The sequence below is a fragment of the Manis pentadactyla genome, chromosome 6 (assembly GCF_030020395.1).
Source record: "Manis pentadactyla isolate mManPen7 chromosome 6, mManPen7.hap1, whole genome shotgun sequence".
NCBI classification, from domain to species: Eukaryota; Metazoa; Chordata; class Mammalia; order Pholidota; family Manidae; genus Manis; species Manis pentadactyla.
Window position 1 is genome coordinate 105,516,565 of NC_080024.1, and position 27,588 is coordinate 105,544,152.

Genomic DNA, 27,588 nt, shown 5'->3' on the forward strand with positions numbered 1-27,588 from the left:
AGACACTGGGCAAGAAATCTACTCTCTTGACATTTGAGATTACTTTTAGGAAACAAACTACCCTCTCCAAAGACTTCCTTCATAACCCTTCCTTTAAACTATTTTTTTTTTAAGTGTCATCAGTGACTGAACTGGGGAAGGAAAATAATGGGATGGTACATCATCTCCTCCTTCCAAAAAAGCTTTGTGCTCTAAGGAGGTGTTATATGGGGACAAGGGACAAAAAGGGAGGGGCCTCCAATACAAATACTTCCTTCAGAAACAACAAACTTCAAGCTCTGAATTCTCTCCTTTAGGTACTGTTTGGAACCCAGTAGAACTTGATTCAGAGAAGCAGGAAGGCAGTTCTGAGAACACTTGCCACCGTGGGATCTCTTTCTAACTTGTGGCATTTCAGAGCAGTGGTCTGGGAAGTGCTCACACCCAGTGCCAGAGCCCCATGGGTGTCCAGAGCCAGTCTTAGGCAGCAAGGGAAGTGAACCCTGAGATAGGAAGTTACCAGGCAAAGCCACATTACCCTGCAATTCTGCAAAGCACTGTACAGTAAGTTCTTCTGGAGTATTTAGATGCCATGAGTTGGGGATACAAAGATGAACAGGATGTAATTCCTGCCCTAAAGGAGCTACTATGGTGAGCAAGATGTCCAGATGGGTGAATCACAACATGACAAGGATCTAAACAGCAGCTGGGACAGAGCACTGTGGACTGGAGCAGTGGCCACTCTGCTCAGGACTGGGGACAGCACCAGGAAAATGCTGCCTTGGTTGGCTTCACCCAAGAGCTGTAGTTCAGCCATGTTCCACTTTTTCCTACCAGACTTACTAATAATACAAAAGTAATCAAGTAACAGGTATAATAACAAAAGGTAGAAGGACTGTTATTAAGTTGGTAATAGATATATTTCTGCATATCTGGCCATCTTAAAGTCTTCTCAATTACCGAAGAGGAAAAGTGAGCATTTGGAATAACTGAAATCATAGGCTTCCACTAGTCCAGTTAAGAAATGAAGTTTACTTTAATGTCTTCATCAACTACCCAGAGAGCCCCCATCCAAGGCTATGCGTGAAGCCCACACACCTCCAAGTGGTCACATATAGATATCAGCCTAGAAGAAAATGCAGCCTCTTTCATAAAGTTCCTGACCAGAAAATACTGAGATGGGGACATGAGACAGAGCATCAGTTACAAAATATTTGGCTTTTCTTCCCTCCAGAAGACCTGAACCTTCTTTACCCGGAAGGTTCTAAACATCTGAAATTGAATTTGGTGGCAGTCTCTCACCCTGAGTTGGCTTCTCCAACTATATTCCTTCCACCAAAACACTATTACACTCCTTCCCCATCTGACAGAAGATGAATTCCAGTCCAGTGTTTGTTTGCTTATAACACATGTTCTGTTAACCTCTTCTTGTCACCTCTCACTTTAGCCCAGGGTACTCCTAAGACTTCTAAGAACAAATTGAGAAAAACTTCACAGGAGTATCACTGTGAAGCAAACCTTTTGAAGCAACAATTCCTTCCCCAATGAACATGGCCCTTCCTGCATCCTGTAACAAGCAGCCGTACCACAAGGAGCAGCTCTATCCATACAGAGGGAGCACTTAGGCACCCCAAACTTCATCAGGGATTTGCAACTCTAATTTTGTGCTACTTTGTACCCTCTGCGCTCGTACTATTAGAATAGGAAAATGCGAGACCACCAACTAGAACTCTTACCACTGGTACTGGTTAAAAATTCCCCGTTCTATGAGGGTCCATGTAAAAATGATCACTTCTCAATGAACAATGGTTCAAATAAGCTATCCCCAAATACCACAGGTCAGTTGCCAAAATTTAGTAGCTCTAATTTAACTAAAAAATGATGAACTCTGTACTTTGGGAAACATTAACAAGAAACATAGAAATCATAAGACAATTCTAAGCACCTTAACTTTGTCCCTGTTGAAGGTTCCCTTCTCTGCTTTCCTCCTGGGGTTTCCTGCTCTGTGTGCATAGAAGCACAATAAAAGATTTAGAAAGTCTCTTGACAAGGGGTGAAGGATCCCTAAATTTTCTAAGGCAAACACAAAAAATGAGTAAAAAGGCTGAAGGGTTCTCAGAGTCTCCTTCTGTTCCAAGCCCGGTCCTCTGCATCTGAATCACCAAACAGAACCAGGAGCTGAGAGAATTCCAGCTAACTTGCGGCAACTGCAGAATGACACCAGGATGAGAAGGTAGCCAGACAGAGGAGGTGGTGGGGGCTGATTTCTTCTGATACTTGAAATCCATCAAGAAACCTGTAACTCTAAACCTGTTTCACTATCCTCTCAACTGTTAAAACTCTGGCCTAGACTAAAGGATGAATCCTGTGTATTCTTCACCCACATTAGCAATGATTAATTAATTACTCATTGTTCTAATTCTAAGCAACACTGGCATGTGAATGGCATCAAGCAGCCTTGACTACCCAAAATGATCATCTACAGTTTTAGGAGAACACATTTTCTGGACACTAATGAGGATTAAGCCCAGGCCTTTGTTTCATAGGCCACCAGAGACAGCAGTGGGCATGGAAGTGGCATGACCTACTGGTAATCCCCACATGCAGAGGGCTGTGGATGGAGATGGCAGAAACAGAACTGCTTTAAGGGGCTGTGCTCAACTTTATATGATTTTATATGGGGCCCTTGGAAGCACTGGAAGTTACAGGGAAATGGAAACTCTCTTTGAATTTAGTGGTTCTCAGCTTTTGACAGCTCTCTGGAGGGAAGAGAAGACACATTTCAGAAAGATAGCCTTCATGCATACCTATGGTCACAGGGCGGTTCTTACCCTCAAGCAGCCCTGGGCACAGGAGACTGCAACTCCTGGTGAAGGGCCCACTGGATCTCGTCACAGCAGGTCTGCAAGGGACCTCAGACAAGGAGTCAACTGAAGGCTTCCTGGTTACCTGTCCAAGCACAAAATCAGGAGCATGCCCTTTAAATGTGTCTAGAGCTGTGCTGATCAGCGGCATTTCTGCACTCATTAAGTACCCAATTAAGGAAAAAAAACAGCAAATAAAAAAAAACAGACAAAGACGTTGCTGGGCCAAGGCCATGCCACACCCCTGCTGTTGGAGCCCTGCCTTTCTTCACAGCCTCTAGGCAGGGAGGGGCCTGGCAGAGCCCTGAGAGTTACTGTGCACTCTCCCATTCTCACCTGGCCTCAACCAGGCCCTGTGCGTCTGGGCTCCTGCTTGGTGGCAGTCTAGGCAACCAGCTGCAGGACAAGGTCACTATGTCCTGGGCCATGTAGTAGTGCTTTGAGAAGACCCACTGCCCGCTGCAGAGCTGACACACACACACAGAGCCACACTTTCTGCTTCCGGTTGCTCGGACCCTCCTGGATGGTCGGTCACATATCAGTAATTCTTTGTTGTACAATACAAAGTATTATGAGGGCCAGTTTGCGGAGAAAACTAAAATGTCATCTTCTATCACAGCCTTTTATCTTTGCTTCAGTTAGACTGAGAATGTCCTTCGAGGGCCTAAAGATTTTTTAAAAAGAAGAAAAATCGCCTGCAAAATAAAATACAACCCCCCCACCAAAATACTTCTTAAGCCCAGCAGCTTAAATTTGATGGAGACCAGCCATCTTGCCTTACTTATGCATAACAAAGAAAGCAGATATATGAAAATAAATAGTACCTTATTCTTTCAGGGGAAATTTAATACAATTCAACCAAATTGTTGGTATAATTTTCAGTTAATATCAAAAGAGAAATTAAAACTAAAAATAATGTGAGTCATTAGCACAACAGATTTTTTTAGGATATTTCTTCCTCAAAAGAAATAAGTGAGATTCCTTTCAAAATAAATATAAGCAGAGTCCAACTTATGAATTAGATTGGTTCCCCAAATTCAATTATAATTGACTTATCCTGCAACTGATAGCATTTTTTCTGTGGAAACAGGAGTACAATGATTTATTCCCCTGAGAGCTCAGTTCTATTACTGGTTAGTATTTCAGTCCTGGGTCTGAGTCCCTGAGCCTGTAGGAGGACAAGGTGGCCAGGGGAGGGCAGGGGCTGGGAAAGAAGTTTCTCGGGCTGAGCAACATGAAGAACAGATAGTAGTGGGAAGGAGAAGGGAAAAGGACACTTCTCAGGTTTCTACTAGGTACCAGGCTTTTTAAATGTAAGACAACATCTAAGATAAGCATCTCAAGACAATAAAGCCCCTAACATTCAATTGTTGTCACAACTTCTTCTGTCTTAATAATTTTTTTTCAAATTATGCATTTGCTCCTGTTAAGCCACTGAAATCAATTCATTCATAAAGTGTTTATGTACTAAATACCCATGAAGGGAATTTGATTGAGTAGAGGGTACAAGATGAGTGGAGCTAACATCTGACCTAGGTACAACATCAAGGTGGCCTTTCCATGTGCCCTTTCACAGCAATCATGCCAACTAGTAGCTTATGCTAATTCGATAGAAGAGGTTAGACAGCTGTAAATCTAAGTAACTTGACTAAGGTAAGAGGCAGTTAGACCTGGAAACCAGACCCAACCAGCCTCCGAACATGCTCTGTCTATTACAACTTGTGAACCCTGGATCATAATTAAGTCACATGTCCTGATGTTGCAGTAACTTTTCTGACTTTACTTCCTCCCTGCCTCTCTGTCTTTAACAAGAATGAGGCATTGCCTAGCCTCTCTTGCAGCCAGGGGTGACCAGTTGATGTCTGGTCATGAGACATTCATGTCTAAACGTGTTGTGGGGGACTTCTAGGGAGGGCCTTTAAAGGAAGGAAATGTGTACTATTTTGGACTTCTTACTCTTCCTCCATGCTGGATGTCATGGGTGGAGGTCCAGCAGCCATCCCAGACCACAAAGCAACCTCAAAGTCTGCTAAGTGCCGGGAGGGTGGAGTCAAAAGAGAGAAAGACCCTGGGTCCCCCAGGAGTTAAGTGAAGCTACTCTACCTGCCCCAAAACTGCTTTTTTCCAGAATTACTTTTAATGTGAGGGAAAAAGCATTTGTGGTTTTAAGGCACTACTGTCAGATATCTGTTACTCACAATTCCTAATACCTACACCCAATACAATAGCAAATCCACAGCATTGTAAGTTTATTAAAAAAGTACATTATTTTCAACAAACCAAGGTATTTTCAAGCTAGAGTTTAAAAGCAGTAGTTATCATTGTTATTCTCATTTTAAAATATGCAAATATTCTAATATTTTTGGCAAAAAAGTTCTCATACTTCCATTTTAAAGAGAGAACTTTCTGTATTCTACTAGCATAACAATTATGACCAGTAAGATTAATGGAATAGAAACTAGCAAAGGAAGTTCATTTGCATTTAGAAAAATGAAAAAAGGAGCCAAGACAAAACACTTGGTCTAGTGCTAATGACAGTCTCAAATCTTCAGAGAATTTCAATGCTGTGAAAAATGTTTTCAAAAGCTGTAAACAGTTCGAGTTTTTATTTTTATCTAGGCAGTTGGCTCTTTGGCAAAAACGTAAGTTGCTCAGGACTGTTTCAATGACAAATGAAGACAGTGTTTCTATGAGCAGGCACGATGAGGACAGCCAAGTGTACTGTTCTGCTGCTGAGTAACTAAGAAGCAAAATTAGCCATAAGAGTGCCTTGGCCAAAAAATCCTCCCCACCCCAGAAAAGGCCTCACCTTCAGTCCATCTCCCCCAGGAATTTCAAGCAATCCAGACATCTCTGAATTAGGAATACATGAGGTACACACTTTTCTTCCTTAAGTGTATTCATCTCAGCCGCATCAGTGCGGGCTTACTGAACCTACAAAAGTGAACAGCACACTGAAAACAGTGAGGTTGGATGATGGGGGAAATGGTTAATACCAAACAAAACAACACAAGGTGAGGAGAAGATCAGCGAATCCCAAACAGGACAGATCTGAGAGGCATTAGCAGCATTCCTTCCCTCTTGGGACCAGACCAGGTTTGGGCTCTCCCACGTTAGCAGTGTGACTCTGGGCAAGATACTTAAACCTGCTGGGCTTTAGTATTCTCATCCATTCAGTGGGTACAGTTACACTCTTCAGAGGGACGCTGAACTGATTAAATTCCCAGCACAGTAACCAGCACACAATAGATGTTCAATAAATCCAAGCTTCTTTCTACTTTCTATGACACTTTTAAAATCCGGATGAATGTTTATAAGCAAAACAAACAAAAATATTTTCAAACCTTCCTTCCTTTGGGCAGGGGGGACTCATGTGCCATGGATAGTACAGTCATAAAACCACAGTAAAACAACTCTGTTAATTATTTCCACTGGGCCAAGACATACCTGTAGTCATTTAATATATCATAAGCATGCCAAGGTCAGTATTCTATTGAAAACAGAAGAAATCTCAAGAATATCAAGCAGAAGAGTTGGGTTTCATGCCAGCATTCTGCAGACCCTCAAGAGAAGGGAGAAAGCAGCCAGGGAACAAGGGCCTTGTTCAAGGACCTTCAACTATGATCTCTTCTTCACTGATTGAGACCCTCCAGCCTCATCAACTGATAGGACTGTTAGAGCCCCATGTCTTAGACACCTGCCCTGCCTGCCAGATGCCACGCTCTGAACAGCCCCAATGGGCCCTGACTCAGCTCGCTGTTGGAGACGGCTTGCTCTGTTCCCTTCTGCTGCTGGAGCTTCTCCCCATACAGAGGCCTGTCAGAGGAGCTGTGGGAATCACACGACACACTCTCTTCAGCCATGGCTTTGGTCCCACCCTTAGGTATCCCTGCCTACCCCTCTATTATAGACAACTGTTAAACCTAAAAGACAATGCATAATTTTTACAAAAACCCTAGGAAACATAACTATCTGGGAACACTATGTTTTATGGGGAGCTATAGTCATAAAAAGCTTTTTTCTTTGGTGCTATGATTTCTTTTACATCGCTGCTTTGAGTTCAAATCATGACATAATGAGATTTAATTGTCTTTACTTTTCAGACAAGGGCTGAACTGATTAAATTCCCAGCACAGTAACCAGCACACTATAGATGTTCAATAAATCCAAGCTTCTTTCTACTTTCTATGATACTTTTAATATCCTTTTGGATGAATACAGGGTGAAGTACTCTATGTTCCAAAATAGCAACGTAAGCATAACAGACATACATAGAGAGACTTGCACAGTAAATCCCTACTGATTGAGCCTTACTTTTATGGTCTCTTTTTTTTTTGGTGTGTGTAGTAGGGGGGAGTGTGGACAGAGACACAGAAAGCAAGGATTCTTCAGAGAAGTGAGGAGATTCAAACCTAAGTTGTATCAAGTCTAAAGAATAATATACACCTGGACACTTTAATGACCCACAAGATAGAGGAAATAAGCAAGGGAGGACTGGAGCAACCACACTGTAAGGGAAAAAAGTGGGTTTCCAGGCAAACTGCCAAATTAAGAGAAGCAGGAGATGAGAGGGAAGAGATAGCAGGAGCAGAACAAGGTCACTGGGGCTCCTCAGTGTCCCTTACCTACTGTGATTTAGATTTCACAGAGGTTTGGGGTTTTGGTTTTTGGGTTTGGGGACTTTCTGTTGTTGTTTTTGAAGATAACAGGAACATATAAATGAACTGTTTACATTCTCAAAAACACAAAAACCAAGGAGAGCAGGTGAGGCAAAGGATCTCAGCACACTGGTCATTCAGGTCTTAACAGACAGAGAAAGACAAGCAACCCCAACCTTCAGGGTCTGGCCCACTCAGCAGAGGTGGGCAGCATGCTGCTGGCTCTGGTTTACACATGAGGAAGGAAACTGCCAGAGATGTGTGATTTACCTTCAGACAAAACAACTTAAGTTTGCTTCTAATGAAGATTATTTAATAACAGTCATTTTTCAATCCAGAATACTGCTCCATTTAGGAAGAAGAAAAGGAAAATAAAATTTCCATAACCACCAACAAAAAGTATAAAAAGGGGAGGGAACTGGAACTTTGAAATGATCCAGATATGTCCTAGCTATGGGGGGTTAAACCATGGTGGCTCAGAGAATCATTGAGGGGTCTTGAAAGGCCATCTGTTTAACAATCCTTGAGAAAAGGGGTCTGTCTTGTGGCTTTTCTATCTCCTATGGGGCCAGGCATTTGATAGACACTTAAAGTATTTATTGATGCATAAAAACTATGGATACCTCTGTTTATCAGCACTAGTAGCTATGACCATCTATTCCTGTTGATCTGCTAATGTTGACTGTCACAGCACCCTATAAGGAAGCTCTGTATCCTATATTTCTTTTGTTGAGTTGAAAGGAATAATATGGAAAAGACACAGAATATGTCCATTCTCTCTATAGACTTACCTAGCCATAAGTGAGGAATAGCTAGCTTCGTTTCATTATCTTCCTTATGCCACTATAACTAAAAAATCATTTTTGTGTGGACAGATTTTGGAAGTCAGGCCACTCAATATTCACCCACCAACTCTATTTAGATGGCCTCTGGTGAGCCATCCAGAACCCACCCCCTCTTCCTATTGGCATCCAGAGGTATGGCCAGAAAGGTTTTCATCTTGGGTGCTTATAGGCACCTCTGTAATTCTTCCACCCATCCAAAATTAAGCTGGATTTAATTATCATCCTAAAAAGCACTACATGGATTTTGATTTAAAGATTAAGTAGGTATTGCAAACACATTCATATTACCAAAAGAAAATCATCAGGTATCCCTAAAACAAAGATGTCAGTCATCCCAATGATAAAAGTATGTTTTACTAAAAAAAGCATGTCTTTACTGACAAGAAATAGTAAATATTCAAGTACACCCATGGTAAACCATCAGTTCAGTCCCCAAATAGTCAGAAATGGGATATGGGGTTAAGTTTCTTCCTCGCCTAACAAAGAACTGTACTAGTTACACTAGATGAAGCAAAACAGTCTCAATATAGAGGGTAACAGTTGGTTCAAGTTTTACCTTCCTTTCTCAGTCTGATCTATTTTAAGTCTGCAGCAGAGGAAACTTGGCAGCTGAATGTTTCCAAAAGTTAGCATGCCACTTCCCTACCTCAGATCACATATGAGGGTGCAGTCTGGGAAGAACAGAGATTCCTGGGGGGCGGGCAGGGGGGCAGGCACCAGCTTGGAGCTCATATGTCTTGTGAGTTCATTAATGCCCTATCAATAGCCTTTACTGAATTTTTTTACTGAAATTCACTGAAAATAAATTTGAAAAACAAAGGACCTAGTTAAGGGGATGGAAAAATAGGGCAGGCTCAGATTCAGCTGATTTAGGTCAGCAGAGCTGGCAGAGTCACAAGGTCTCAATGTAGCCAAACTGCATCCTAGGAGTCAAGGATGATGACGTCCATGACAATCCCTCTACCAATACAGTGTAGTGTCATTTACTCTCATTTCATCTCATTACATCTCATAGATGTACATTTACAACAGTGTACATCTACCTGTAAAGTAGGATGACTGTCACCTTTTCAGATGAAGAAATGAAAGCTTTGAGACATTAAACAACTTGCCAAAGATCACACAATTTAGGCCCTGCACCTACTTCTCAATCACTCTGCAATCCCAGGGGTGAGGGAGGTCTCTGATGCCAGATGGTTGAGTAAAATTAAAGAGCTCTTATCAGGTATTTTAGACTTCCAAACTTTTCTTTCTTACTATTACTCATTGCTCTATGCCTTTGGCTTTTAAGTTTTCTCTAGGATAAATAAAACAATGATTATTTATAATTGCCAGAGCATTTGACAATCAGGAAAACTTTAAGGGTCAGCTGTTTCAAAATTAATTTCAGATGCAACACATGTCCTCCTCATGCTGGACCACTTAAGTAAACCAATGTACATTTTAATGCTTGATATCTCATAAGGTCCAGGAAACATTCGTATAGATCCTACATCAAATAAAGTTCGTGTCTGTGAATGGGCATCATCGCACCCTTGACTTCTCTGAACATGTCTCTTGAACTGTGACCAGAACCCCACCCACGGTGATGAAGCGCTCTAGAACAGATGGCTCCTCTGCTCGAGTAGCTCTGCTGCAGTTTGATTACATGGCAGAAACCATTCATTTTCTTATATACTTCTCTTCTTGAAAAATCTCTTAATTATCGCATTACTCCAATATAAAAGTGGTGCTCAAAAATTTAATGTTAAGTACAAAATTTTAATAAGTTATAAAGTGTACATCTATTTCTCATTAAGAAATTTTCAAAATTCCATTTTCTAAAACCTGGGAATAACTGGGTGATACACCAAGAAAGGGATAAAGGACAACAGGATGTAGTAACAGAAGCTAACTTTAAAGGCGGGGGGCAAACAAAACTAATTATCTATATATTGTCCCCCTGTTTATTTCAGATAAAAAAAGATATCTTAAAATCTTTGAATTTCAATCACAGAACCTGAGGAACAGGCATAGCATAGGGCCCCTAATGACTTCTTGGGATACTCCCTGGGGAATAGGATCTGGAAACTGGGAAGTTTTAAATATCACTAAGGCCATATGACACAATCATAAGCCATTTACAAGTGACAAAACAGAATCCCATCTCTTAGGAGACTTCCCTAACATCACACAGTTGCTTATGAAAAACTCAGGCCTAGGCTACTTGTTTTCCTTTATTCCACATAGACCTCAAGCTTCTTTATTAAGAGAGATACAGTTATGGGTACTGACTAGGTCACAGTTCATTTGCACATTCTTCTATGGGTAATTTCAACCACAGCTCTGCATTCTAGTTTCTACATTCTTATCAACCCACCAACAAGAGCTTCTGTTTCTTGAACATTTGATGTTGAAATCAGGGTCTTCTTTAATTATCATTTTCAACATAAAAGGTTAATATCAAAATAGGAAGCTTGATCTCATTAAGATCCTTTCACAGACAAGCTCTGATACCTCACCTTGTGGGAGAAGATTAAATTTAAAAGATCACAGATGAGGAGAAAAATTATTCTCAAATCTTGCCTTTTTAAGTCAGTCAGTCAGAATTCCATTGGTCTTATGAAATGCAAGTCCTTAAGGGGCCCTTTGGAAGCACATTCAGCCCCACTTCTTCCCACTGGCATGGAGACTCCATACTTAAGACGCAGAGCTCTTCTAGGGCTTGCCTAAGACAGTAGTCACAGCCTGGAAGGAAGAACTCAGAATGCCCTTGGGTTCTGAGACTGTGCCAAGCTACCTGTGATTCCCAACATCTACTTAGAAGCCATAGAGAAAAAGTCAGCAGCCAGACACTTAGTCACTTGGGCTGTCACACATTTTCCTTATGTATAGTAGTTCTGGCGAAGTAGCTGGCTCACGCTGACAGATGCAAAGGTAAGGAGACACTCTTGTGATCACCTCACCTCCTGAGGGCTTCAATTCCCTGAAAATAATTTGCTGGTTCCTCTGTTTGCTTTTAACAACATACAAAGAAAAAAATAAAAGAAAAACAGGAACTGAGGAGTTCTACTTTTTCTTTAACAGTTAACCTAAAGGTGAAAACTACCCCTATACTCAAAAACTATCAGATCAAAAGACTGCAATGGGGACTCCTTGTTACTGCACCTCAACACCAAGTGTGGTCCATAATAAAATGGCAGACTGGGCATTTCACAGATAGAAGAAAGGAACCTGCTGGTTAGAAAGCATTAAGTCACTGTCCAAATGCATGCAGTAATCTCATAATCACACAATCTTTGAGGTAGAAGACGCCTCACAGATCTCTAACCAACTCCTGTGATGGGGAAGTTGAGGCCAGGAGAAGGGAAGTGATTTAATCAAGGTCATTGGAAAAGCAATTTGCAGAGCTGTTACCAGAACTGTTTCCTAACTGTAAAGCAGTTTGATCTTGGTCTCTAAACTTTGAGGGAAAAACTGATTATATGTACATACACACACACACACATACACACACACAAATATGTGTATATACAAATATAAACATACATATATATCTAGACATTCCAATTCTAGACAAATAGAGACTAATTCTGGTAATTTTTTAGTGGATTGGACTTGATATGTAATTATTGAATTATAAAAACAACTTGGCTTAAATATCTAGACATTTTCTATGAATGCTATTTCAAGGTAAGTATAATTTATTCCAGGTCTCTGCCATTCATTCATTTATTCATTGGCCAGGGGGGTGAGTCCCAGAAGGAGCTAGTAATACTTCAAGGACCCTGTGATGCAACAGTCATGCAGATGTTGTTCTAATCACCTATTGGTACTGAAGTACCCCTTGGTTATTAATTAGTCAACAATTATTTAGTAAGGAAAAATGGAAGTAGGGATTCTCTTTTTCCTTAGAAAGACCTTTACAGCCACTGAAGATTGGTGATTTACAATCTGGATTAATTACTTTTATCTACAACATAGTCTCACCTTGGTCCTGCAGATCGTGGTTGCTACTGCATTCTGGAGTAGTAGTAGTGATGACATGTCCAGTGATAGTGACTTTTAAGTTCCTGAAAATTGGCAAGACATTCCTTATAAGAAAGCTATCAACTAGGCAGTTGATGTGCTTCATTATACCATGATTGCCCAAGCACGTGAGATGGCCCATTAGTGACTTTCTCTTGTGGCATGGTAGGGATGGGGTGAGTTACTTTTGTGAGAATTAGAAATACACATTTATTATGTAAGTTAAATTACCCTGTAACGTTTGTCCTAATTACACCTATTAATAGAAAGCAACACTGGCATAAATATTCTGGGAATTTATGTATGACACTATTAATATATTTTTCTTAGTTAAAATGTATTTAACTAACATCAAAATTATTTTACATTTCTGAACAAACACTAACTGATATGAAAGAAACATATAAAGTCCTTGCGGGAATCTTTTGGCTTCTCATCTTGCTAGAAATATAAATTTGCTACCCATATGCCCACAAGTGCTGTCCATTTATTCAGGTTTTGCCTACATAGATTATAGCTTTTCTTTTATTGCTGCTTTAATGCTTTATGGGTAAGCTGGGTTGGCAGTGGCCTAAATGTTGGGTCCAGAACAATGCCTTCCATGACTACACCTCTCCACATTGCCTTGACAACCTGCCCCTGCTGGTCAGAGAAGTCTGGTGTGAGTGGATGAACTAAGGCCAGCACAGGGACCTCTGTGTACCCTGCCCCATTGCCAGAGCTAGTCTCAAATGGATGGATGTCTTCCCACTTCAAGAGTGTCTTTCCATTCTTGTTTTCTTCTGCCAGAGTGACACCTACTGGATATATGTATGAGTGCAGCCCATTCCAGTGCTACAGTCCCACTCAACACCCTCCCTCGGTCTATTTTTGCGCAAGGGTAAGAATTTCAACCAGCTTGGATAAAAGCACAAGTTGTATAACGTGAAGATAAATTTGGCAATAGTTGCTTAGTAACTGACAACAGTGCAATCAATAGTCTATTTCCCAGAGCACCCTACTCCAATACCTTTTAAAGAGACAGTTTGAAAAAAAAAAATTGTATTTTAACATGTGAAACTTCCTTTTATTTTCAAAAAATGATTACATTTTGTTTCTGTTCAAAAACTGTTTTCTAAATCAAATTCAAAGTGGAAATAATGGGACTGGTTATCAAGAATTTGGGTATACTGGTGTCTGATAGCTGGGTGCTATTCAGTGAAAGTGATGATCACGATCATGATGTTAAAAATGATGGCTAACAGTTATACAGTGATTATTACATGCCATATGCTAACATAAATGCCATTCCTGACCTCATTTCTTAACTTCCTGTCTGCCTATAAAAAACTTTGTCTAAAGGAAACCACCTTCAGGTACCGGTTTTGAGAAGGTCGTTTAGATTTGGATCTTTTCCAAAGTATAGGCATAAGTCTAGTATTTGCTTATGATTTTATTAAGCCTGATGAATGGTCTGGAATGGCCACGTTTCATGACAATAGATTGATAATACCTATATTTTATAAGGCATGAATCACCCTTTAAAGGGTGGTTCCCTTTAGAAAAGGGACAAAAGGGTAACTTTACAGGGAAAAACCTGACAAATGCTACCTCAGCCAGGTTATCACGGCCAACATCAACAGTCGTAAGTCACGTTGACAATGTGTACCCTTGATCTGATCTGATGTGCAAAGACTAGGAGGTAATCAGCTACCACCAATCCCCTCCCCTGTTTTGGAATTTTCCAAATATATTTCAACTTTTCCCACTGTTCTGTTTTTCTTTACTGGCTGAAATTCCTTTTACTCAAATGCATTCCCTACCTTTGGAAACCTACCCATATTTAAGAGACATGAAGCTGCCTTGCCGTCTCAGTCAGAAGTCTTACTTTCTGCTTTGTCTACATGGCTATCTGATCGAGGCTCATGAGTCAGTTCTCTTTTTGAAGAAGCCCATCTGGGTTCCGGGAGAGCCAAGTGCCACGCCTCACTCTTCCCCAGTGCATCCACTTCAGTCCTCTTCTATATATTTCACATGATTAAAGAGACACATATACTGCCCATAATCATGTGTCTTCATTGGATTGTAAGGTCACTGACAGCAGAGTTTACATGTAATTTCTGCCAACTCCAACTTACTCATTCTACTGAGGCCCTATGGCCCCCTGATAACATGCAGAAATGACAATGACCTATCATGGGGAGGTAAGCTTTGTTCACTAAAAATGTTCCCTGATCACCTGGAAACAATAAAAATCTAAGAAATTCAAACTGACAATAAATTGCTCATATTTATACGTGTCAAGTTTTCAGACGTAATGATTCTAGAAAAAGCATCACTAATGCTAAAGGAGATTTTATTTACCCAACTTATAAGCATGCAAAGTATGTGCCTAGTCATTGACTGACGAGATAGGGCAGGGATGCATTCCAAAACTATCATTTGCCTTATGCTGGATGATTAATAAATCTAATGCTTAACATAGACTCACATTCAGTCTACAATAATGAAGCCACAAAGAAGACACTGGAGAAGCTGTTAAAAAAGAACGAAGAGAATAATTCACATACAAAAAACTACTTACCTACCTTCTTAGAAAATAATACACCTTACAAAAATATCTAAATAATAATCTAAGCCCCAATTTTACTCCATCTATAGGATAATTCAATTATGTACTCCATACTTCTTTCAGTGTTTATTTCTGTGTCTTTGTCTAATCACAACCAGTTGCTCTGAGGCACACCTGTCTTATTAGGGCAGATCATGTAATTGTTCAACTCAGAAACCAGCTGATTTACACTTCTTTGTACCCTAAGGTAACAGTTGCTATATATCTCATAGAAATATACAACAAAACTTAGATACTTGTAGTTTGCTGTCTTCTAGACCACTCCAAATCAAAATAGTAACCCAAAAATCAATAAGTTATCTAGTATTACATTCCATGGGTAAGAGAACATCAACACATTTCATCAGAAGCCATCTAGGTGAATAATTTCTAAAAACAGAACAAGAAGAAAAATATATGTGGAGATGGATGGAGAAGGAAGGCTGTGACTAACTCTATTGCTGTCTTACTGCAATTGTATCTAAAATTTGTATCCCAAACTAATTCAGAAAGATAGTGTTCAAGTAACATGACTCTACTATATGTTTTTCTCTCCTCTTATGGGTTAGAATTAAAAGAAAACTTAACCAAAGTCCATAGTTTATTTATATTTCCTTATTTTTTTTTTTACAGAATGCCTTTTTGCTGCTCTAGGATCCCATCCAGGATACCATATTACATTTATTCATCACGACCACTTAGGTTACACTTTACTATGATGGTTTCTCAGACTCTCCTTGTTTTTAATGATCTTGACAGTTTTAAGGAGTACCATCAGATAGTTCGTAGAATTACCCTTGACTGGGATTTGTCTGACTTTCTCCCCTCATGAATAAAGTTATGGATTTGGGGGAGGAAAAACCACAAAGGCAGAGTGTCATTTTTGTCACATCAGATCAAGAATATATACTATTGATGTGACTCATCACTACTGATGTTAACACTGGTCACCCAGCTGTGGCAGTGCCTGGATTCTATACTGTGAAGTTAGTCTTTTTCTCCTTTTTTATACTATACATTTAGAAGGAGTCACTCACTCTGCACAGCCCACACCTCATTCTTGGGGGTGGAATATTTACATGAATTACTGGTTAACTTTTGAAAATATGCACAAGGGAAAATTACTCACTGAAGTATTATTTTTAATGATCAAGGCACTAAAACTTAAACTCTGTTATAATGTTCCTGAATATTAGTTTTCCCTAAAGTAGGTAATAATATTAAAGGACAATAGTTCATTGTAGCAAAAAAATTTGTAGATCTATTCAAAAATATCTTTGGACTCTGAGTTGTTGGTGTCTAGACATTCATGTGTAGATTTGGTTTCTACACATTATCCTTTCCAGATTACACCTGACCATATAAAGGTGAAATATTAATGGAAAAGTTATATCTAAAGCCATATTTTTAAATTAAATGCTTGAAGTGGACCTACCAAAATACACACCTCTTTTATGTAACATTTTTGGCCTTCCTGACTTAGAAAAAAAAAGTAACTAGTCTGTTACATTCTCAGTTACTACTATGGGTTACTTTCGGATTTTGGCCATAATTTGGAATATTTCTATATGGGAATTATGTTAGTAGTTCAGACAATTGATGTTGAGCAAACAACTGGAACAGAAAACACTTCTAATGCCTGTGTTTGTCTATGAATCACTCATTGATCCATCGGTTCAGTAACCATTTACATATGGAGTGCCTACTGTGTGCCAGGAGTCAGGGAAGAAAGAGGAAAAAAGGTAACTCTATTACCTGTTCAAGCACAAGACAGACAACAAATGGGATGAGGGGATTATATTTCACTTATGTGACTAGAATAATTAGAAGAAATAAAACATACTTAAGAGTGAAAAATGAGCTAGGTAGAGACACCTCAACAGAGATAGCCTTGGATGGTAAGACCCACTCAGTAACTGGTTGTACAAATGGCAACTTCAGTCAATAAATACCAGTTACACTTACAAATCAGAATAGCATAGCTAACTTGACCTGCTCTCAGGTCACTGATGCACTCATGAGACTGTCAGGATTGTCTTCACTATTAACACCAAAGACGGCAACCCACTCAGAACACATACCACAGCATCCTGGTGGTGGGCAAGGCTATTGTTTTTATATGAAGGACAAACACTATTAGAAGCAGCAGGGATGGCAATTAGCCAATGTGTCTGAGCTGATCTAGATCTAGATAATAAAGGTATCAGAAAACTAAAATTAAGTTCCATGGCTATTAATGGGATCACCCCCTGTTCCTGGCACAGGGGACATAATGTTTCAACTTCTGAAGGGAAAAACTTCTGTTCAAATCATGCAAATAATTATTTTAGAAGAAATAAATACTTTTAATTTAGGATTTTGCTAACTTTGTAATTTCTTTCTGTTAAGAGACAGTTTGCAGACATATTTTAAGAGTGCTATTCTTTATAAAGTCTCTTCTCACATCTTCAGATGCTTTTCTGTCACTATAACCAGTGTCCAGATGCCCAAATTAAGTACCGTAAGCCCAGCAACAACCAAAACGATCCTTGTGCCTTAGATAATGTGTACACAGGTCACCAACACATAAGTGTACAAATATTTTCAACATGCGCCAAATAGAGACGTTTATTTGTGGACAAAAATATTGATGTTGCTAAGTGATAACTGAACGAATCACCAACTATGAGACTTTTTTATTTATTTCCATCTATTTCCCCATGATAAAAAACTTTAACACTATTCCAGGTCTACATATATTTAGACTTAACTAGAACATCATATTTACTAAAATATATGAATAACAAAATACCAACCTGTTACCATTTTTCAAATCCTTCTTTAAGAATATATCATGGATGATGAAGTATTAACTAATCAACATAATAAAGAAAAGAAAACTTAGAAAATAAAATAATTTTATTATGGCTGGTTTCAACCTAATTCTTGGTTCTTTTCTGCATAGAAAACTCTCAGTATTTCTTACAAGAGAGAAGTAAACTCAGGTAAAGAAAATCCATTCACAATTCCAAACTGAAATTCAGTAAGTAACTGTATGCCCATATTCCAGTAGGGTAGCCAAAGAAGAGTGAAACTGGCCAATTTTAGGTTCTGTCCCCTTCCCTGTACCTTCTAGAAGGGCAGCACCCCCTAACATTGGGACACAATGGGGAAGGAGGAGGAGTAGAGAGCCTAAGTCCCTAGAAGCTACAATGACAGCCAACCACCAATCATTAGGAAGTGGTGGAAGAAAGATGAGAACCTGGCCACCAACCAAAAGCCCAAACCACACAGTGCAGAGGGGGCAGAGGGAAAGAAATGTGGCAGGGCTGGGGTAGCATCATGACTCACCAGGGGCTAAAGCAGCCTGGGACCAAAGGGATCTGAGCTTTCAAAGATGTGGGAGTCGAGATCTAAAGATTGTGTACAACTCCTCCAAATTCGTAGAAGGCAGAGAAGACATAAATGTAAGCACCAAGAAAAAAGTGAAACACCTCCCAACAAGCATTCTAACAGAAGCTTCTTCCATGATAGAAGCTATCCACCTACATTCCCCCAGCAAAGCAGCAGCCTCAGGTGTCATGAAAAAGGGCTTCTGGACAACTGCAGAGAAGCAGCTTCTTGCCCAGGCTTGTCACTGGCTGCTGTGCCACTGGGCCGCTTGGTGCCCCATTTTGCTTCTCTGCCCACTTCACAAACCCAAATGCATCACAGGTCCAGGTCTCCTCAGCCTGCTTTGCAAGGTTTCTTCCTTTTTTCCTCCTGTGCCCTCAGCCAGGGGCCCTCCACTAGCTCCTCTCCTGTCAGGTGCTCTGTGATACTGTCCTGCCCACTCTTCTAACCCCAACTTCACCAAGTCTCAGCTACTTCTAACCTACCTCCTTTCTTCTGTCACCCCCTCCCTGCAAACCCGAGTGCTTGGGGCACACCTCTCTGCTCTCTGTTCCATCACATACTCTCTGGTACAGCTGAGGCTTCGGCCACCTTGCAGGACTCACTGTTCCTACCATGTTAATACACATGGCCCAGGAGCATGACCCAAAAGAGTCTCTACATAAACAAAACATGAAATGGATTCTTTATAGAAGGAAACCCAACAGGTGGACTTAATCATATGTGTGTTGGGGCCCTAAAGGGAAGGTCTGTGCAACTCTTCAAGGACTGGGTGGGACCCCGCTGCTACGCCATCAGGCAGGCCCCAAAGCTGCTTACAGGGGGATGAAAGAACCTGCTTTGTTCTCGACTACTCGAGGTTAAGTAGACAATTGGGTCCTGCCAGAGTTTAAGGAAGTGGCACTGGTGGTGATGGTGGTACTCAGAGACACACAGACAATCACTGGCCAGGAACCTGGAAGACAAGAAGTGCTGAGTCCTCTGCCACCTTGTGATCCAGAGGCCAAGTCGCCGGGCGTGGACTGAGAAGAACTGGCATCCACACTGCTCAGGGCTGCAGGGAGGGTGTGGCTGGAGAGTAGTGTGGCCAGAGCGTCCTGGCCCAGGGTGGCAGCGTCTGTACGTCAGGGGGCTCAATGGAGTGAAAGAACAGGACATGCCAAATTGGAAACCAGCACTGGCTGGACCCTGAGGAAGGGACTCATGCTGGCACTAGGGTCAGGAGCCAGGCTCTGGGCACCACTTCCATGAATCAGGTTCTTGCCCTTTGTAGGATTCTCTAGGACACCATTAGGTCTGGGTAGCCCCAAGGGGCTCTCAGTCTGACCACCTTGGTATTCTTTAGCACCTCAGTGGTGATCAGCTCCTGGCTCTCTGGTTTTTCTTAAGCTAATAGTGATGTGAATCCTTATGTACTGCCTATTGTCTGAGCATATTACAGAAGACTGCTCAGCAGTACTCAATCTTTACATGCACTTCAACAAAGCCAGTCTAATCTGTCACACTTAGCACCTTCCTTATCAGTATTTTCAGGGACATTTCTTTTCTTATTATAACATACTTTCATAATGCAATTGAATCTACTCACTTTCTATACTGGAGAGCTTTGATTTATTCTAAGCCTTTTGTACTTTCCAGTATTAAATCTATCCACAGATCCATTATGGGTTCCAGAATTTTGTTTTCACCCATCACAACTTGCATAATACTGATCAGGTGAAGATTTTCTTATGCTAGCTTTCCTTTTATTTCATTATAGAAATCTTGAAATTCTGTGAATGGAACCTTTTTTTCCTTTTACATTTGAAGTGACTGCCTGCTCAGGGCTCTCTATTTTTTATACTCTTTTTGAAGCCATCCCTTCTCTCTAAAGAACTATTACAACATTTTGTTGAAATATTTTTTTTTTGGCATTTCTCACCTAATTTATAGTCATCTGTTTTTAAGTTTTATATTAAGTAGATAATAAGCCCATTGAAAACAGCAACTGTGCCTTATTTCTCTTTGTGGACATGACCAACATTTTAAAAAAAGGGTTTATTGAATGAAAGTATGCTAGCTGGATGATGGCAGTGTTCAGAACAAGCCATGAGGCCGGTAATATAATATACATTTTATATAAAAAAATGCAGCTCAGAAAAATTAAGGAACTTCCCAAGTTTCCCTGGCTTCTAATGTGGCCGTGTCTGAATTTGAACCAAGTGTTTTGACAGCAAAACACTTGCCTTCTTGACTATTCTGCTGCTGGCTCCAAGAAAGCAAGAACTACAAAAGCCTGAGACGGTTAAGTTCCTGAAACTAAAACAAGACAGTCCTCTTCCCCAGGGTGCGGTTCGTGGGAGCTCACCAGGCTCCCTGCTCCTCTGCAGATTCTTAAGCCTCTTTTTTTTAGCACCACAGCCTATTTAGGTTTCATCCTTACAACTCAGATACTCAGGTACAGTTCCCTTTCTTCATACATGTAAAAACGCAGTCATAGATTGTTCAGTTTAAATGCCTCATGAGTAAAATAAATTTAACAGAATCATTTGGTCTTTTGAATCTTACACACTGTTGATAAAATGAAGGTTCCTGTGGCCAGGATTCTCCCCTGGCCTTGGCTGGCTAGCTCACTACACACGTGTGGGCAATATGTTGCTATTGACTCTATATAAAGAGCCTTGCCCAGTGCTCTGGGAGACACAGTGGCAGGGCTGCAAGGCTGCAGGAGAGCAGAGCAGAGGCTGGAGTGGTGGCAGTGCCGAGGACAGAGGCCCAGAGGACGGCTGTGCGGGATGACTGTGCAGAAGGCCCAAGGACGACTATGTAGGTGGAGAGGCCCAGAGGCAGAGACTGGCTTGCTGCATGCAGACTCACTCTGAGTGAACAGGATTTTAGTGACTGACCTTTCACCTGGAAATAGAGTTAGGTATAACCCTTCCACCCCAAGAATGTTCTACTGTCATTTCTTAGGTCACACTGAATCCAGAGTGAACTTGCCTGGGGCTGAAACCCATTGGCAAGACATATACAAAAACCCATGCCTTTAAGCTCCCTGACCAAACACCTAGTCTCCCCAGCACCTTCCAGAAGCTGTACCTGAGCCTGTGACTTGGACCAGCTCCCCCCATCCAGTGTTGATTCTTCAACTATGTGAGGAGTCATTTCATTGTTTCTGAGATATACAGACAGCTGTTTCATTATGGTTTCAGCCTAAATAAAACTCCAACTGTTTATTATGAATGTTGAATAAAATCAACAGGGCATTAAAAACTGTCAGCAGGGAGCGAGTTCATCAAATTAGATGCTTGCATAGCACCTCTCTCTGTGCCTAGATGCACATATTTCTCATCTTTGTAAGGCTTTTCTGAAACACCACAGTGCCATCGCAACCTGACAGCCCTCCACCCATGTGACTGTATCTCTGTAAGATGCATACCAACATCAATTTATGACCAAAGTGAAACTCAACTAGACTGCTTGCCTTTGGGAGCTGAAAATTCAAGAAGTTGCTTTACAACTCATGAAATAATTAAGAGAGCCCTGTGGATAAAATGAGAGTTCCTGTGGCCAGGATTCTCACCTGGCCCTGGTTGATTAGCTCACTGCACACCTGTGGGCACTACATAGCTGTTGACTCTATATAGAGCTCTGGGCATGACATGGTGGCAGGAGAGCAGAAAAGAGGCTGGAGTGGTGGCAGCAGCGAGGACAGAGGCCCAGAGGACAGCTGTGTGGGAAGACTGTGCAGAGAGGCCCAGAGGACGGCTGTGCAGACAGAGGGGCCCAGAGGCAGAGACCGGCTTGCTGCATGCAGACTTGCTCTGAGTGAATGGGATTCTACTGACTGACCTGCCACTGTGAGAATAAAGTTGGGTATAACCCTTTCACCCCAAGAATGTTTTGCTGTCAATTTCTTTGGTCACACTGAATCCATACTGAACTTGCCTGGGGCTGAAACCCATTGGCAAGACAACTGGTGAAAGTTGGCAGGGTTCATTGCTGACCAAGGAAAAAGACAGACTGCTCTTATGGGAGGGGTGCTTCAGCGGGCTGCCCCTGTGAGTGGGGAGACAGTGGATTGTCCCCCAATGGGTATGTGGTCTGAGGTGGCTTGCCTCCTAGAGGACTGGGCCCCACCCCAGGACTGGAGGCAAGTGGAGGTGACACCTGAGGCAGTAGGGGTGGCCCTTGGTATAGTAAGCAGGTCCTTTGAGAAGCAGAGCACCCGAGAGGCAGCGGGGACTGTGGGTTGGCTGCTTCTCACACGAGCTGCAAACTTCTGTGGATTCCCTGAGGAAGGAGATGGCCTTGATATGAGAGGAGGCAGCACAGGAGTGCTGGCAGCAAGGTGCCATTGGAGACACGATGGCAGAGTTGCCAGGTATTTTGAAGGAGGACGAGGCCATCAAGGAAAAGGATGAACTCCTGAGGGAAGCACAGGTGGAGGTGGCATGAGAACGTCAGCTGCGAAGCATTGAGGTAAAGGTAAGAGACCTTCTGAAGACTGAGCTGGCATTGTTGCGAGGCACTGTAGCAGAGGAGGCACTCGGGGGAGTGGAGAGAGGTGCCATCCGCCCCAGAAATGAGAGGAGCTGGAGAAGGATGAAGGGGTGGTGCTGGAGGCACTGGCCCCTCCTGCAGTGAAAGCACACCCAGTGGTTGTAAAGAAAATAAAGACCCAGCAGCCAAAAGTTCCCCAAGGAGAGGAGCAGCCCCCTCCCCAGGTTGTGGAGCACTCTATGGTCCGCCCCTATACTCAGGCTGAGCTGGTGCCTGTGGGACTTAGGGGTGGATGGAATTGTTCTGTCGGGATCAGAGATGGGAAAGCTGTCTTCCCTGACAGTGCAGCCTGCCTTGAGGCAGTGTTTACAAAATGTGAGGTGACACATACAGTAGTGAAGCAATGAGAACCCAGAAAGAAATAAGACCTGCTACTCACAGGAGGAATTTGAGGAACCTCGTGAGGGTTACAAGGACCCAGATGTGGGCTGATTTGATACAGGCAGGAATAGATGGAACGAAATTAGATGGGAAGCCAAATAGGATCTTAGTGGAGCTATGGCAACAGCTGAAACCAGAGCAGCAGTTCCAGCCATTAAGACTAAAGAGGAAGAGGGCAGAGACAGAGCCACAAGTCTGCCCTGTGTGTCTGCAAGACTTTTTGATGGAGAGGCTGGAGAACAATGTTCGAGCTTCCTTGCACAGGGACCCCTGCAGAGGACTAAGGGCACCTAGATTGAGAGGAGAGAATCCTGGAGGGCTGGAGTGTGGATAAAATGAGAGTTCCTGTGGCCAGGATTCCCACCGGGCCCTGTTTGACTAGCTCACTGCGCACCTGTGGGCAATACATGGCTGTTGTCTCTATAAATAGAGCTCCGCCCAGTGCTCTGGGCACAACATGGTGGCAGGGCTGCAAGGCTGCAGGAGAGCAGAGCAGAGGCTGGAGTGGTGGCAGTGCCGAGGACAGAGGACCAGAGGATGACTGTGTGGGATGACTGTGCAGAGAGGCCCAGAGGACGGCTGTGTAGGCACAGAGGCAGAGACCAGCTTGCTGCACACAGACTTGCTCTGAGTGAATGGGATTCGTGTGACTGAGTTGCCACTGTGAGGATAAAGTTGGGTATAACCCTTTCACCCCAAGAATGTTTTGCTGTCAATTTCTTTGGTCACATTGAATCCATAGAGAACTTGCCTGGGGCTGAAACCCACTGGCAAGACAAGCCCCATTCTGAGATGGTAAAATGGAAGCAATCAGTATTCATTATATTATGCCATCTAATATTTCTAAAGTACTAAGTAAAGTACACCCACATTGTTAGACATGGATGGATTTTTCCAATAAGTTTTAAGACCTGTTCTTACTCTCAAGTAGTTTGTGCAGGAAGTTAATTTTTAAAATAGTTCAAGCTGTCAAAGAAACCCAGTATCTGCAATTCCAACTTTAAGGTATAAAGAACCATGTGCTCTAAATGGATGTTACTCAAGTAAATGATGAAATGCTGCATGTTTTTTTTCTTTTTACCTCAAAAGACAACTGAAATAAAGTCAGTAACAGAAAGGTGATTAGCGAAAGGAGGTGCATGATTTTCATAGGCATGAGAACTGTAAATGCCGACATCTGGGCCTGTTGTAATCTTATTATCAATAAATTTCAAGACAGCACACAAAAAAATGTCAACAGCTGCATAGCTTTACCTCAGCAATGCAAATTTCCAGTGTCATTTTAAGTGGTAGAAACTCAAGAGAAGATGCCTCCATCAAGGAAAATGTAGGAACACTGTCCCTCTAAGTCAGCTCACTCTCCCCTACGTGATTTCAAGCTTTCCTGCTGCCTCAGAGTCCCTGGGGTGAACCCACGAGCAAACGGGAGCCACTCTGCTGGCTTTCACTGTGCTTTCACTAAGGGGAGCAGTGTGGTGGCGACTGGGGACACCTGGACAGCGTCATGCCTAACCAGCTCAGATTAAGTGCTTACCACACTGACCTACTGTGGATAATGTGAAGGTTCCTGGGGCCAGGATTCTCACCTGGCCCTGGTTGGCTAGCTCACTACACACGTGTCGGCAATATGTTGCTACTGGTTCTATATAAAGAGCTCCGCCCAGTGTTCTGGGAGACACAGTGGCACGGCTGCAGGAGAGCAGAGATGAGACTGGAGTGGTGGCAGCCCCAAGGACAGAGACTGAGATGGCTGCAGAGGCAGAGAGGCCCAGAGGCAGAGACCGATTTGCTGTGTGCAGACTCACTCTGAGTGGATGGGATTCTAGTGACTGACCTGCCACCATGGGAATAAAGTTGGGTATAAACCTTTCGCCCCAAGAACGTTCCACTATCATTTCTTTGGTCTTATTGAATCCATAGTGAACTTGTCTGCAGCTGAAACCCATTGGCAAGAAACCTACAAACCACAATGAGCACATGCCCTCTTCAAGTGTAACAACAGTTTATAACTTTTGTCCAGAACGCTGAGTAAACCCAACATTATTCAGTTACATCAAACTGTGCTGGGGTTTGTGGTATTGAAAAAAAATCACCACCTTCAGCCATTTACTGTTGAGCTATTTCACTGTAAGACAAATCACTCTCGAGCACACACAGGAATTAAGTGGCGGGTGGGGGGGTAATATTCTTCCGCAGAGCTTTCCTCACTGACTTCCATTCCCTCATTCCTTGGCTTTCCACCTGATGAGTTACGAACATCGGTGTCTTGCCACTGAGTTTTAGCCCAGGCAAGTTCACTTGTGAGACCAAGAAATAACAATGGCATGTTCTTGGGGTAAAAGGGTTTATTACCTGGCTTGTTCTCCCAGTGACAGGTCAAGCACTAGAATCATGTCTGCGTCCAACAGTCTGCAGGTCTGCAGTCCTCCTCCGTCTCTGCCTCTGCCCAGAGCGTTCAGAGTGGCTCAGTCAAAACCAGCGTGTGGCCTACGGGTGTGGAAGCAGTAGCCTAGCAGCGGGCCAGTTACATCATCAAGTAGTTTAGGTTCAGGTGAGGACCCTGGCCATAGGAACCTTCACTTTATTCATAAAGTGTTTATACCCAAATTTATTGCCACAGTGGCAGGTCAAGCGCTAGAATCCCATCCGCCTCAGCAAGTCTGCATGCGTCTCTGCCTCTGGCCTCTCCGCCTCTGCAGCTGTCTTGGTCTCTGTCCTCAGCGCTGCCACTACTCCAGCCTCTGTTCTCCTGCAGCCGTGCAGCCTAGAGCACTGGGTGGAGCTCTTTTTACATGGAGTCAATAATAACATATTGCCCACATGTGTGCAGTGGGTAAGCCGACCAGGGCCAGGTGAGAATTCTGGCCATAGGAACTTTTCAATTTCTCTACAATTGGATAAAAATTACATTCACCTCTCCATCTGTGCATGTAAACCTTCTTTCTCTGCCTCAACCGTTGTTGGTTTTCACAAGCTCAGCCCTACTAAGTCCTGGACAGAATGACAGAGGCTACCCCATGAACCCTAACTCTGAAAGGCCTCATTTCACAGGTGGGGATTTTCCTGAGGCCCAGAAGGGGAAGCAATGGGTTTGTGGCTCCATTCAAGTGACTTCACCAGAACCCCGTCCTTCCATACTGCTGCTAAACAACCCCATCTCAGCTTTGGGTTTAAGGTGCTTCCAGTACTATGACTCTCCAGATGAAGCCAACGGACTCTCATCTGTTGGGGTCTTCATAACACCTTTCTTGCTTGATGGGCTTCTAGGTTATCATTTACAGGTATCACTTCTTAATACCTCAACTCCACTATGACCTGAACACATAGGAACTCACTGTGTGCCTTGGTGTGATAAATGACCTTTCTGAGCTCCACATCTTCCACCTTTTTCCTGACCCTCTAGTGTTACTGGGACTGGCTGTGGTCCTGTGACACATTTTGTAGGTGACAAGCACCACTATTCATGGTGGACTGCCACATGGAAGTCACACAAAAGAACAACCAAAATTACTTCTGGTACTAACCACGTCAGTCCACGAAAGAAAAGGCCATTAACAAATCCCAACAGGATAAGACAAGATTATACAGAACCATTCTCTTTGAGCACTGGCTATGTAGGGTCACTGAATAGTTTATAATCTTTAAAAGCTAACATTTAATCAAATTCATATTTTCCTATATTTGAAGTAAGGTTTCAGTCTGATTTTTGGTTCCACCAAAAGGATTCGTTTACATTTAATGTGGATATTACAGAGCAAGGCCTCCGAAGAGCCCCCTTCCCTTCTGTATTTATAAACCAGAGCTCTTGGGCTCCAGGTGTCTGTCTCACGTGAACATGCATAGCAGTGGGTAACTCCACAGTGTGATGAAGAGGTGATGAGTCCTGGGGAGCAGGTCTGGAGCCATCCTCCCCCATGCCGTGTCCAGAGTCCATGGAGCTGTGCTGTCATGGCAGTGAGCCAAGACCACCATGGGCACGACACTGACTCTACCCTCTTCTCCTAGAAGAGGACTTTCTGAGGAACCTGAAAGGACTGAACTATCTGCCCATTAAAATCTCAGGGCTGATGTCATACAATGGATGTTTATATTCTAAGAAAATTTAATTTATGCTTTATCTAATACTACCTTCAATTATAAGAGTAATACCTGCTGATTATAGAAAACTTAGAATACAGAGAAGCACACATGAATGCCACCTACCATTGCTTCTCACATTCTGGAGGTTTCAGGGAGTTGAATCCTTTGCCCTAGGTAGCATCTGAAACTTGAACTAAACCTCTTCGAGCTTCTCTTTGTCCTCTGAAAAAGCACTGGTGTGATCCACTTCAGCTTAAACATCAGTAAGT

At 42.4% G+C, this 27,588-nt stretch overlaps 1 protein-coding gene across 27 annotated transcripts in view; it reads right to left on the reverse strand.

Annotated features, from left to right (window-relative positions):
* Positions 1 to 27,588, reverse strand: part of LDLRAD4 (low density lipoprotein receptor class A domain containing 4) — a 514,307-nt gene that overhangs the window by 72,557 nt on the left and 414,162 nt on the right. The window contains exons 1-3 of one of the 27 annotated variants that reach the window (XM_057504010.1): positions 12,316 to 12,373; positions 5,653 to 5,777; positions 2,811 to 2,928 (exon numbers count right to left, since the gene is read on the reverse strand). The exons of 23 other annotated variants lie outside the window; for them this stretch is intronic. In XM_057504010.1, the coding sequence (XP_057359993.1) occupies positions 2,811 to 2,928; positions 5,653 to 5,694 (160 nt within the window). In that variant the 5' untranslated portion in view covers positions 5,695 to 5,777; positions 12,316 to 12,373. Of the gene's footprint in view, positions 1 to 2,810; positions 2,929 to 5,652; positions 5,778 to 12,315; positions 12,399 to 27,588 lie in introns of those variants that run through there. 3 more of the 27 variants (XM_057504009.1, XM_057504015.1, XM_057504017.1) reach the window with 3 other exon arrangements.